Genomic DNA, 15,063 nt, shown 5'->3' on the forward strand with positions numbered 1-15,063 from the left:
GACTACCGTTCCTATTTGGAGTGTTATTCTCACAACGTTTTCTTATGAGACGAAATCAAAATTATAGAATGAAAAAAAAAACGTTGGAGAGTAAGACGACTCAAAAAAGCAGCACATATGCTGAGCGACAATCACCAATGGAGCAGACCTAGTATAGAATTTAACATAATATGCGAATAAATAATCAAAAGTAACACACACACGCACACACACATATACATACATACGTAGATTTTGTTGTTGATTTTTTAAACGATATTAAGGTTAGCGTCTTCACCTTGGAGATAGAATGTTTTCTTTTAGGAACTTGCCCAATTTTTATTTGGACATAAATAATATTTTATTATTTATTTATTTATTGTTTTTTAAAAACAGTAATCTACGGAGATGCATGCTTCGGGGCCCTACAGTAATCTGTAACAATAAATAGTGATAAGTAGTAAGATTGTATTAAAAACAAAAATAAGTTTAAGTATATCAACATTCATACCAGAATTGACTGCAAGGGCGTAGCGAATAAAGTACTTTGTAGAAGTTCAGTTGTAAGTTATACTCTTCTGATGATTAAATATTCAAACCTCAGTGTGGGCAACACTCAAATAGAATTCCGAATTACTTAGGACTTCTACCTTGTAATGGATGACGGAACAAGAGAATGCTACACTCAAGTTTGAAAAAAATTTCCGAATTCGTCACTAACACAGATGAGACAATAAACCACCTAATGTACATGGATGATTAAAAACTGTTTGCAAAAAAGACAGAACAAGAAACTCTAATAAACACGATCAGAATCTTTATCCAGGATATCCGAATGGAGTTCGGTATGGAAAAGTGCGTACTCCTTAAAATGAAGAAGGAAAAACTAGAATCAACAGACGGTATGGTACTACTCAATCAAACAGAGATGAAGCCACTAGGGGAACATGATAGATACAAATATTTGGGGGTGCTGGAAGTAGACACCAGCAAAGAAATAGAAATTAAAGAGAAAATATAAAGGATCGCGAGAAACAATACCGAAAAGCTTTGAATAAAGAATAGGAGAAATTGGAATCAGAGGGATGGCCTGAGAATATACAGTGGATAACAATAATGAATAGTGCAGAAATATTAAAGATGAACTACAGACACAAACTGGACACAGAAAAACGGCTACAAATGTAAAACACAAAGAAACATCACATGGAATCATGAAAACTGAAATTGTATCATTGTAAGATACTGCCCCCCCACTTTTTGTGTGTGAGTGTCACCATAAACGAGCACCGCACTAAATAATAAGGAGGGTCAAAGAGGATGGAAAGACCGAGGATAGAAAATACTAGCAAGACCTCCTCTGGCTGAGCGCAAAGAGGGCTGGGATCTTGGGGAGGCTTATTGCCACCCAAATACCAGTGAAGACCAATGGTCGCTGTCAACGAGAAATCAAAGGTAAGTGGGTGTTGTAATAACGCAAATTCTTTTGCAAAGGTTATCGAAAAGAGTGGAGAGTACCGGAAGTCTAGGGAGACTTGTTGTCACTCAGACTCTAGAGAACACCACAACTTGTTCTCAAAAAGCAATCTTTGATGATGGCTTGTGTGATTACTCCTAGTGAGTAAATAATAATAATAATAATAATAATAATAATAATAATAATAATAATAATAATAATAATAATAATAATAATAACAAATTAACACAGAGTCTTGGTTTGATTTAATATATTTTAAATAGAAAATGACCAAATTTAGTAATACATGTTAATTTGTATCAATGTATGTTTTTAAATATGTCGATTTATGCTATCAAAGTAAGAATTTAAAAGGTAAAAGTACGTAGTATATATACTGAGATCTTAAAATGAACGAACTTTCCAGACAGGTAAATTTCAGCCTTTTATTCAGGGATCTAATAATACGGCTTTATTACTTAAACTCCAACATTTCTAATGACAAAAAGTTACGTTGAAGAAATCCGTACATTATATTCCTATATTGTTGAGTTAATCGTTGTTGAAATATGTTTCGTTTTGTTATTATTTACAGAATAAAGTTAACATAAAAAAATGTAAAATAATGAATGAATCAAAGCAGATTAGAAATAATTTATTTGAAAATGCATAGAATAAGCAACCTCCAAAAGAAAAAAAGGCAACGAAAGAAAATAAGGTGGGGCTTACCACTATGACCAAGGCCACTGTTGGCACAAAGAGTATAAGCAGACTCGAACCCGTCATCCAACACCTAAAAATAAGAAAAAAAGTAAATAGAAATGAAAATACAATAAATAGTGAAAATAATAATTTAAAAAGCTATTTCATTTCATTTCCCCCTTTTATTTTATCTTTGTCATTGAATAATGGAGGAGAAATCAAGAGAGCAGAAAAGGAATACGTTCTTTCTATTTCACAACCAAGTAGGACATTGTGTAATTTCTTGCTATCTAGATTTTGCCCTTATCTGTTTATTTTATTTTTGGACTATTATTCTCATCTTTATTAGTTGTTGTTTTCAGCTTTATTGGTTGTTGTTTTTCACGACGTTTCGGCCAACTATTCCTCTGGCCTTCATTAGGTGGTATCCGCGACGGATAGGAACTTCGAATCTCCTAACTGCATTCTCAGCAATCACTGCCATCCGAAGTTGTTGTCGTCTCACCACGTTTTGGCCAAGGAAACCTCTGGCGCGCTTTAGGTAGGATTGAAACCGCTATCTTCAGACAATCATCATCTGGAACCGTAGAGATTCAACGTATCTATCAACTGCGCCACGGGCCCCGAAGGGCGATCAAGGTTGGATTCTTTGATCTTATAAATCCACGCTTATTTATTATCTGATCTTCCATAGTCGGGTCCGTACCGATTTATATATATATTATTCCTTAATTGGAATTCATTTTTGACGAAGGCCAGAGGAATAGTTGGCCGAAACGTCGTGAAAAATAACAACAAATAAAGATGAAAACAACAACTAATAAAGATGAGAATAATAGTCCGAAATAAAATAAATTAATATATATAATGCTCATTTGTTGACAATATACGTCATATATGATATGTGTTTTGAAAAGCTTCCGGGTTTGACCTTTACTCCTGATCTGAAATGGAACACGTACATCAAGTCTGTTGCCAAGGTCGCTGGAAAGATGGTGGGATCCTTCTACCGCCCCAGAAGATATCTCACTACTGATGCAATTCTCTATCTATATAAAAGCCAAGTACGTCCAAGGATGGAATACTGCTGCCATATCTGAGCAGGAGCTGCTAAAAACAGCCTATCCTGCCTTGACAGAGTACAAAATAGACTCCGTGGCTTAGTGGGGGATGCCCTTTTCTCTACCCTGCAACCTCTCTCCCACAGAAGAGACCTTGCGAGCCTATCCTTGTTTTATCGTTATTTCCATGGCAGGTGCTCGTCTGAACTCCTATCTCTGGTCCTCCCTCGCCTATCTCTCACGAAAACCACCCGTCTAGCTGAATCCACTGTGAAAAATTTCCCCCACTCTTTATATGTGCCTAAATCAAAACGTAGATTCCATGAACAAAGCTTCTTTCTTAGAACTGCACGCCTGTGGAACTCTGTTCCTCTGCCTGCTTCCCACCGGACTACAACTTGGATGTCTTCAAGTCCAACGTTAACAAATTCCTAATGAACCGCCCCCTTAAGTAAACACTTCATCAAATCTCCACACTAACGTAATGTACTTGCAATAACCCTTATCCCTGAGTGGCTTCCGGGCCTTGATAAGTGGTGACCACTGTGTAAAAAATGACGTCATAGCAAATTACGTCATATATATCACAGCATATTACTTCACATAACATCATAGCAGATAATTCAATCCTAAGCAATGTCGGGTCAAGCACAAAACTTTGTTGAAATTCAAAGACATTTTTTCTTTTTTTGTAACTTTTGTTTATTGCATCTTTGATTTCTTCATTACAGCCGTTTCGTTAATTTTATGATTTCATGTGTTCATAAAAAGTTCACACACTCTTCAGATGTTATTTCCATTCGATATATAATTACAGAGGTAAGACAACCTCACAACTACACAAACCATGAAAGCTACAGACCGGATGTCCCCAATTCAGGATTTTGCATGCGAGAGTCGGTATTTATTATCTATCAAATCTTCGTAACATATTAAGCACAAGATTAAAAAATTTGTCTTGTTGGGTTTGTGCTTGTCTATAAAACAATTCTCTTAAACTGGACACTTTCATTTGTTTAACTACTCCAAATATCTCTAGTGCTTGATAAGTTTTATCCACTATATAAGTCATCAGAATCATAAAGTAAAAATCTATGTTTAGACTTGATCTTGAATAAAAGAGAACCCGCTAACAGAACTAACGTATCTTTCGAAATTTTATAGATAGAATAGAACTAATTAATCATGTTTTACGATTAATTTATTTATTTAAGCTAATTTGGTACTTCCAAAAAGATATTTATATTCGACAAAAACAAAAAAACTAAAAGCTTCCATCGTAATGATTTCGCCGAAATAAGACAAACACCCGGCAAAAAGTCCACCTGTAAAAACATCGGCAAACTCATTATTTCTCGTTGACCTCGATTGTATTAGAGAATAGCTGGCCCGGCCTAACTCGACATTCCATTGTCCTGTCTTTCCCTGCATTACCACAAGATAATAAAAGCGAGTAAATAAACTAATTGTACTTACATACTTCCTTGGCCATAATCCTGGAAAGCCAGACCAACTGGTATGCCAACAATTATCAAAGGAAGACCTGCAAATAAAAGAGATTGTAATATTTTATTGGGTAAATAAAACGTTACTGCAACATCTAACAATAGATATGTAGACAGAACCACAGGTCACAGGAACCTGACAAGCAATCGTTTATGAAAATTGTTCATGTAATGATCAATGCTATCTTAAACAGACACATTGTGTACATACGTAGTACTTACATACACAATAGTTATTAGGCATAAATTAATAAATATTTCATGAACGTCAATTCCTTTGTGCTATTTCAAAGAGTTTTTAAGGGGTAAAACATAGCAAAAAATTCAAATTTTAATTTATATTAAATTTGATCAATTGTCATTCGAGAAAATTTCCTGAATATAAATGTATTCTTAGGAGCCTTAAGTGTAAGCCTTATTTTTAGAATTTTTTTTCCAGAACCTAATCATGTAACAGATTTTAATTAAAATTACAATAACAATTATAGAATATAGTTTAATAGCATTACATCTTGATTTTGATTTTAATTACGATGGTGGAAAACTGTCTACATGATGGGAAAATAAACAAAAAAGGCGATTAACTAGGGATATACAGCATTCACCTCTGGTCGTTAGAATACTCTCTGCTTTACTATTATGCTCGCATTTGGCATTCATGTGTTAGATTTCATTTAATTATCGTGTTAATTGATGCTGGCGCAGAAGTAACGTTATGCCAATGGAGGAAGTCTCGAAATAAAGACGAAACGTTGATGAACACATAATACGGTTTGTTCCTTTTTATTTCTCTTCTCTTTCTCTCTCTCTCTCTCTCTCTCTCTCTCTATATATATATATATATATATATATATAAACAATAAAGCTATGTAAAGACTAATTATTTACGGTGAATTGAGCACTTGTGAAAAACATAAGCTTTAATTCACATGATTAATATATATATATATATATATATATATATATATATATATATATATATATATACTAGCAACAAGTACCGTCATTGACTGGGTTCAAAAACAGCCTACACAAAATGGACTCTGATTTATGAAAGTATGATAGGTTATGAAAAGGAAGAATTGTAAATTTGAGTTGAATTTGGGAGTATCAAAACCAAAGCAAAATATGATGAAAGTAAAAATAATATAGATAAACCCCATAATTTATTATACCATACCTGTTCACACTGAAACACTTGTCACAATATTCTGTGGATCTATATTAAAAAACCTTGTTAAACTTTGTGACATATTTCCATTCTATGGAGGTCAGGTGCGAACGAAAGCCGGGCACCCCTACCCTCCACTATTATTGAATAAAGCAATACTAAATTTCGTTTTTATCCTTCAAATAATCAGTCTCTAAATACATCGCTACATTGAATACAAATCAAATATATTTCTCTCTGCCTATTTCTCTCGCTATATATATATATATATATATATATATATATATATATATATATATATATATATATACAGGGTGACCACAAAAAAACAAAAGCTAAATGCAGGCCATCTAGAACATATGCTGTAGAACGGAGAAAAAAGGCCAAAGACCGTAGTGTTTAGATGTGATGTTTGTTTTGAATATAATAAATTAGTTATGACCAAAGTTTCATTTCATTCGGACAAAAACACTGAGAAACGGGGCCTAATTAGAGTTGGTATATATATATATATATATATATATATATATATATATATATATATATATATATATAAGTTGAAATAAATAAATACAAAACAACCGTACACGTCCACAGCTAACTAACATGAAAAAGAAAAGTGGTATCTAACTGAACAATCCCCAAAAGATACACTATTAAAACTGATGATGGTTTCGTAGAAGATATATAACTAATACTTATTTATTCATCAATTATTATAAACTCTTAGATAATTTATTATATTTCTCTTATACGTATTTATATTTCCAAAATGTTCGCCTCATTTTGCATTGATGTGTTACTATAAGACTGGACTTTCTGTCTGTTAAAATGGATAAAAGTTATGACTCGTCGACTTAGAATTTATGTCAAATTAGTTGTATGATATGATTAAATTTATGCTCATTTTTACATTAAATATTAATAAAAATTCAACCAGATCAGACCAGTAGTTTCCGAGAAAAATCTAGAGCAACTGTGGTATTGAGGTGACTAGTCTCTATTAATCCTTAACTGTGCATTGAACAGATACCATAATACTTAGTTCGCTTCATCTTATCATAGAAAATGTTCTTACAAAATTTCATCCAGATCGGCTAGTAGTTTCTGAGAAAAAAATGGAACAAGCAGATAGAAAGACAGACCGGCAGACTAAGAGAAATATGATATAGATACTCACCCCATCCAATGAGAGCGTACTTCTTGAGATGACTTCCTGTTCTAAACACTTTAACCAAGACGATATAAAGGTGAATGCCTTCGACTAACATCCAACAAAACATTGACATCATCGCGTAATGAAGGAGAATGGCCACCGTCTTACACATGACCTTTTTAGAGAAAAAGGAAATGAAAACAAAATGTTAGTTTTAGTGGAAATACAGGGAAAATAATTTTAGAAATTAGATATTAAAGGATGAAACTGAAAGAGATAAAATTTTGATTGGAGAAAAGAGATCACGCGTGAATTTGGCTTAAAGGACTTTACGCATGATTAGTTTATTTAAGCGGCCCACAAGAGATATGAAGCAAATAGATTGACCGGCTGCAGATGCTTTTTATCCTGATAATTTAAAAAAAAAAGAAATTACTTGTGTTAGTCCTCAACAATTTATGATGCAACCAACCCCATCTGTAACGCTGATTGTTGAAACTGAATAAATGTAAAGATTGGTATTATACTGATTCTTCAGACTTCTGTTCTCATTTTGAGTGTTATTTTCATAAAGTTTCGATCAATGTCACCTACGACCTTTTTCAGATGTATCTTGTGAAAATCGGTAATCTTTCTATTAAAGTCGGTAAGTGTTTCTGTCGAACTCAGGAATCTGTAGACAATTTCTAAAAGAAATCCGTTATTTGATCCATGGAAGTAGGATTCTCTCGTTCTATCAGCAGTGATTGGGTAAAAGATCTAAATAATTTGTATTTGTATTTGAGTATCGCCCGCACTTAGGATTGTACCTTAAACCTCCCACAGAATTTTACAAATGTGGTAAAAAATCAGGATGAAACGATGCCACACTTTCAACACTCTACGTTCTGCTATCAAGAATCTCCCAACTTCAAAACACGACGCACTGCTGGCACAACCACCTACTTCAATAGTCAAGTCTAGAATTCGCTTCCAACACACAACGTACTCCTAACACAACTCACCATAGTTAAGTAAAAAAATCCAACCCTTTTGAAAAATTGAGCTCTTCTTTTATATCCAACCGGAAGTGTCTCATCCGTATATTGAGCAAGCATATAAAAAGGCGACCATTTTTACATTCTTTTCATTCCTTCTGTCTGCACGAGATCTTACAGGCTGCCGCAAGAATAGGGTTGTCACAAATTAAATCATCTAATCATAAAAAGTACTTTATCCATAGTCAGCAGTTTGGCTAATATTCAATTTTCACAATGTGGAATGGTTAGTCCATCGGACAGTATATCGATACTCTATGGATGACTGAGATAGCATCCGTATATTTATATCAGATCTACCTTTGCATTCCACGTTTAAAAAGAACGTGTCCTCTATAGTATCAAGCCTGAAGGAATGGTTAATCGTAGATACAGACCGCTTCATACCCTTAAAAACCTAGCAAAAACCTAACAGTCAGCCGTGGTTCTCTCCAGAACGTGTTGCTGCCACTGACCAGAGAAATTACTTTTTTCAATGCGTCCAACGTAATCATAGGACTGAGACTACAGCTTCTTGCAGGACTTCCAGCAACCACTGTAAAAGAGTAATAAAAAACGCGAGAGAGTTGTATGCTCAAGACCAATGTAGCTGAGCAGCAGCTTGGTTCCCACCAGTTTTGGACATTTACAAACAGGGTCCTGCGGTAATCTTGCCAGAAAATTACAAACAATGGACCTAAGAGAATCTCGTCAGCATCGGACAAAGCTAAACTCTTTGCCACGAATTTTGCAGCTAATTCTACCTCATGTGACCAGGGCCGCCAACTCTCTGTATTTCCTCCCGTGTCTTAAAAACTACCACACAACATAGAAATATATGTGCGTTATGTTACCAGGCTAATCAAAAACCTTGAGTTTCGTAGCCCAATTCGTTAAACTTCTGCAGGGTCAGTTTCGCGACGTGCGATCGGGCATTGTTGTGGAGCAGAATTGGGCCTTTTCTGTTGACTAATGCTGAGCGTTGATTTCGAAGTTTCTGATGCATTTCATCCATTTATTTACAGTCGTTACAGGCCCATTGGTTCGCCTGCATTTAAAAAAAAACTGTAATAGATCAGACCGGTCGTAGATAACCAAACAGTCAGCATGAACTTCTTTTGGTGCAACTCTGGCTTCGGGAAGTTTCGTGAAGTTTCGTCGGTGTCTAACCACTGAGGTAAGTGTCGTCGTAAAGAAACTCACTTGTTATTGCAAGTCACAACCCGGTGGAAAAACGAGTCGTTATTGTTTTGTAAAAGAAGATAACACTTCATAAAGACGCGTCTTTTGATTGTCCTTGAATTCGTAAAGCACTCATTTATCAAGTTTTTTTTGTCTTTCCACGTTCTCATGTGGCTGGAAATCGCCGTATATGTTACATCTAATTTAGAAGCAAGTTCTCGAACAGTTGTGCGTGAATTGGCTTCGACTAAAGCTCTTAATTGGTCGTTGTTAATATCCGATTGCCGACCACTACGCCCATCATCTCCAAGACTCTTGTCGCCGCCACGAAATTTCTTAAAATACCATTGTGCAGTGTGTTCAGTAGTGATTCCTAGGCCAAACGCTTCTTAATATCGCGAGCTGTTTCGGCAGCTTTTCGGCCTAGTTTGACTTAAAATAAGAAACTTGTGCGAATTTGCTTTTTCTTCCATCTTGTACTCAACGTTCTTAAAAGAAAACATAATTGTTTTAAAACGATTGTAATTTAAATGATCCGATAAAGAGGACACGCTGTTTAAAATAATATATAATATATAAAGTAAAGGTATTATAACAAAAACTTATTTTAAAATACATCATTTGAAATAAAAATTAAAAATTCCGCAAGAACTTTTTTCTGAACCTAATACAATTAGATCATGTATGGAGTACTGACGGCATGTTTGGGCTGGTGAATGTATACTCCATTTGAGGTTTCTTAAGGTGCAGAAACGTAACTGTAATTTAATGCCCCTCACTATTTCTTCTTTTCTGTACCACACAGACGTGATGTTGCTGGTTTCATTCTTACTATTATGCCATGTATTCCTCAGACTTGTCTAATCTATTCCACCTTTGTTGCATTTCGTTTGACTTGTTGCTTTATTGGTCTCTATCAATTCAGTATTTTCGTACCTCGTTGTAATACATCTTCCTATTCCAATAGATTATTTTCCATTATTGCAAGCTTATAGAAGTCTTTTTTCGCTAATTATTTTCCTCTTACCTATAGGCTAGGTCTACAGCCAGTAAGGATTTCCTATCTTTGCGATAATCATCTTTTTATTATTGTTAGCTCCTTAAATCAAGTGGTTTCACATCTTGAGCGATTTTCATAGAAATAAAACGATATTAGTTTCGACTCAAAATTGCATCTGCTAGAAAAGATGGAATTGACATGACAATGTTTTGCTTTGCATACTAATACATACAGGTGCATCTTTACGGTTCATTCCAATAAGGAAAATAAGTTGAACGAGAATTATTGAAATGGCAAGATTTTCGTGAATCCGAACTCGGTCGCTTGTCAGTCTGCAAAAAAGAAAAAAGAAAAAAAAATTATAGTAGGATTTTCTTTCATGAAGAGTTATTCATTGTTTGTATTATTTTATGTTTCTGAATTTTTGAGTTGAGGAATTTGTTTTATTCGAATATTATAATGTTCTCATCTTGAGTGTTATTCTTACGACGTCTCGGTTGATGTGACCCCCAATTTTCTTCAGGTACATTTCGTCGAACGCAGGAATATTTCTGTCGAACTCGGGAATCTGTACAGAATTTCGAACAGAACACTTTATTTAAATTATTGGGGTAAGCAGACTCCACAAATAAATATTAGAATTATCTACAAGAACAGTGACGTAACGGATAAAAATGCTAAGTAAAATTCGGTTTAAATTGACACCTTTCTGCAGGTTGAAGGTTCAATCGTCAATGCGGTCAATACTAAGAATACAATTACGAATTACTTAAGATTCCTATCCCGTCATGGATAACGGAACGCGAGAATGCTACCCTGGTGGATTAAATAAACAATTCATTCCAAATTCTATGCAAATTCTTTGCGTTCGACAGGAAGATACGCGAGATCAGTAAGATACACCTGAAGAATTTCTGTGATTGCATCGATCGAAACATTGTGCGAATAACACTGAAGATGAGAACAATATTTCGAAGAATACATTAGTACAAGTAATTGGTAATCTTTTACAAGACGAGTTGTAATTATTTATTTTTTTATCCAAACATATTTCGGTACAAGTGCTTTCTTCTAACACACTGGTCGTCATTGGCGTATTTATTGTTGTTTATAATTTATGTACTTTGTAGGCTGATAGTTTGTATCATTTGGTTTAATCGGACAAATTGAGAAAATTAGTCTGATTAAACCAAGTAATACAAACAGTCGCCCCTCATTTAAAAAATTCAGAATTGTAGACTGATATTTCCTAGTTTATCGAATTTAATTATGTGTGAAATACTAGACAAACTAGACGCAAACTATCAATTACATTGGACACAAGGAAACATCCCTGTTGATGCACAAAACCGGTTTGACAGCAGATCGGGTTAAACGTCTTGATAAGTAAATAATAACCATGTGGACAATAGTCCTACGAAAAAAACAAAATCTATCGACGGTGAATCATTCGTTGAGTGCATGCTGATTTAAGGATGAATAGCTTAGGTGGAGAATTCACGGAACGCAATGACTATCAACTACTTGTGTTGTATTCCAGGTTTATATATATGCCTATGTATGTCTAGTGTATATAAGGTAGACGTGTCTCTGTAATCGACACTTGTGTATCGGTTAGTGATTAGAATTATAAGGACAGTTACTTTTCTTTGTATATGGGGTGTCTGTACGTGTCGATCTGTTACGTGTATATTTAATAGTCTTTCTATGTGTATGTGGGTGTTTTTACATATTCACGACCATAACGAAATTGACCATAAACGGACAGTCTTTAACAATAACAAATAATACCTTATTAACTGTCTCCCTCTCCTCTGGCGACAGACACTTGAGATGAAGGCATCTTCTTCCGAATGGAACACCCAAAACAATAAGTTATCATTTCCAGATCTTTATTTCCAAATGTTCCACATCTCGGAGATTACACTTCTTAATATCTCCCTTGCATCTTCCTTAGTTGGTCCGTAGATGCTTCCATCGAACCACGGAGACAAACTATGTCCGCTAACTAACCCAGTGGCTAGTTAACTCCCAACTCGTCTTTTCGATTTCTTGTTACAGAATAATTTCTAATTCTGATTTCTCCTTACGTGTATATTAAGTCAGCTAGAGTGGCTAATCTTGATTGTCACGTGAGCCACATCGTTGTTTACGAAACCAAATTCCAAACTAACTTTGTTTATGCTTTTCTTCTATTCATAACATTTTTCCTTGAGCCAAAATTACCCAGTTAAATATTTAACATAACTATTATTATTTTCTTTTAAAACATTTTTCTTAATATCTTTTAATCTAAATAATATAACGCTTAATCATGATAATCGTTCTGACCCTTAAGCACTGCCCGCCATAACATAACATAAATACTACGCTGTGATCATAGTCAAAGGGCCTCAATATTACACTTGTATATGCATTTGTAAACTCACATAATTAGTTATAGTCTCTACATATTTCGCATATCGTCTAGATTTTTTCAGAGGTTGATTGCTGCTGCTGTTGTTGTTGTTGTTATTATTGTTGTTTTTGTTGTTGAGCACCATTCGTTCATTTCCAATAAATCAGATAATCATTGTTGGAAGTAATTTTCCCGATATCTTTGTAGAAAGACATTGGGTACTTACGGAAAGAACCCACGTGAAGGTTGCCAACATCCTTAAGGGAAAGTGTTTCTGTGGAGCGAATTGGATTCAAACCTTATGCACCTAAGTTGTCAGTCCGTGTCGCTAAACGCTTAGCTATAGTCACCTCCTACCCCTGTTGATGCTGATAATGATTTTGTGAGTGAAAGGGAGTATGCAATGAAAATTTCTGCAAAGTTTATTGGTAATCTTCTGGACGGAACTAATTGTTTAGGAGTTGACCGTCTGGACTAATACGAGGAGGCGTTTCAAAAGTAACTATTTGTTTATTCCACCAGAATGGATCAGACGACATTGCAAATTGCATTGTTATTGAGCTCATACATTTATGACCTAAAAGTCTCACTTATCTGTTGCAGATATTGACAGTGTGAGACTAAGGAAACAACCCCTGCCATGGAGGTGAGTCAGAAACAGATGCGCCATTGAATTCTTCCATGCAGAAAAAGTCGAATCGATCAACATTCATCAGGGCTTGTTGCACATTTACGAAGCCGATGCAGTAAATGCCAGCAGACTTAGGAGATGAGTTCGTCAATTTCAAAGTAGCGACATAGTTGTGAATAACAAAGCACGCTCCGTACTTTCATGACCGGGTATCAAAAGAAGTTGGCAAATGTGCATTGAGAATGACGGTGATCTAGAAAAATACCTGCTGGAGTACAAAAGTCACTTGTTTTAATGGTACCACCCCCGTCTTCATAATGACCCCGGTAATTAATATGCAAGGACATATTTCTTTATTTTATTATCTCATGTGCATCATTCAAATATATAGATATATATAGATATATATAGATAGATAAGTAGATAGATGGATAGATAGATCAGTAGATAGATGGATAGATAGACAGATAGATGGATAGATAGATAGATAAGTAGATAGATGGATAGATAGATAGATAAGTAGATAGATGGATAGATAGATAGAGAGAACATTCAGTTTAACCGTTGTTCTATATCGCGTTTGTTTGCAGCTTTTTTCTATTAAGATTCATAAATGGTGAATTGTATACGCATGTCAAAAATAATTCAATAATTATTATTAATTATAACCCCTTTCGGCTAAGTCTTAAAAAAATAATACAGTGTGAAACGATCAAGTTGTCGCCCAAGAAAAAGCGACAGGATTCCATTTCCGTTTGATAGAAAACCGGTTTTATTTTTTTGTTGCAGATCATCTACTAGTTGGCCAGTTGTATGCAAATCCCAAGATCGATAATAGCCTTCTGTCATGTCTGAAAGTGACATAATGTTCAACGAGCGAGATCAAAGATGCACCGCTATACAACGTCTGCTTTATCCGATCCCAGTTATGACAGCAGGACTATTGCCAGCACCCTCAAAATGCAAATCCGGACGGTTCAATGCTTGATTGCACAGCTCAACGCATCTGACGGCCATTTCCGGCCATTTCCGGCCACGGTAATGGTCTTTGGTGTGATTTAAAGTAAAGGCCACATCATTCCACCTAACATCTTCGAAGCCAGCTTGATAGTCAACACCAAAGTGTACCTGGATGTTCTAAAGATTGTGGTGATTCTCTGGTGTATTCAGGTGGCCACTGGCAGATTCTGCGTGTGGCAGCAGAACTCGGCGCCGGTCCACAAGTCCAAAGAGAACCAGGCTTGGATTCAGAGGGAGTACTACGATTTGTCCACTTCTCTTACTGCCCCCTCCTCTCTGACTTGAATCCGCTGGACTATTTCGTTTGGTCATACCTCGATAACATCACCTACATGACCTTCCACAACACCAAAGCCAGCCTGATCGCCGCCATTCAACGAGTTATTATTATTAGTTGATTCGAGCGACGACAGGTCGCTGGATTAATTATTATGATTAGAAGAATAAACACTTAAATTGGGGAAAAAATGATTGGCATATAATATCGCAAAACGAATGTGAAAATAGAAAATAGAACATGATTTGGGGTTTGCATACACAAATAACTAGATTGAGGTTACATCAGGGTGGGCTGAGACACGTAATGACGTTACTTAAGGAAACACGTGATGTATGTAGATTTGGGAAGATTCTAGACAGTCGTTAGCTGGACATCAGAGAGAACGGACGACTGAAGATGACATAGGAAGCGGCGTCACTTCGGACAGTCAAGATGTAATGAACGTGTAATCTCTGGAAATACCGGTCAGATCATTAGAATGAATGTTCATAAATAATTCAGGTAGT

The 15,063-nt window shown here is 35.4% G+C and overlaps 1 protein-coding gene across 3 annotated transcripts in view; it reads right to left on the reverse strand.

Moving 5' to 3' along the window:
• LOC145260389 (uncharacterized) overlaps positions 1 to 15,063 on the reverse strand; it is a 649,016-nt gene that overhangs the window by 85,285 nt on the left and 548,668 nt on the right. For all 3 annotated transcript variants that reach the window (XM_080118365.1, XM_080118344.1, XM_080118355.1), the window contains exons 20-23: positions 10,461 to 10,560; positions 7,055 to 7,205; positions 4,675 to 4,741; positions 2,165 to 2,228 (exon numbers count right to left, since the gene is read on the reverse strand). In XM_080118365.1, coding sequence (XP_079974491.1) covers positions 2,165 to 2,228; positions 4,675 to 4,741; positions 7,055 to 7,205; positions 10,461 to 10,560 — 382 coding nt within the window. The remainder of the gene's footprint in view (positions 1 to 2,164; positions 2,229 to 4,674; positions 4,742 to 7,054; positions 7,206 to 10,460; positions 10,561 to 15,063) is intronic.

This window comes from Euprymna scolopes, chromosome 3, assembly GCF_053919585.1.
Source record: "Euprymna scolopes isolate OS-2025 chromosome 3, ASM5391958v1, whole genome shotgun sequence".
NCBI lineage: Eukaryota > Metazoa > Mollusca > Cephalopoda > Sepiida > Sepiolidae > Euprymna > Euprymna scolopes.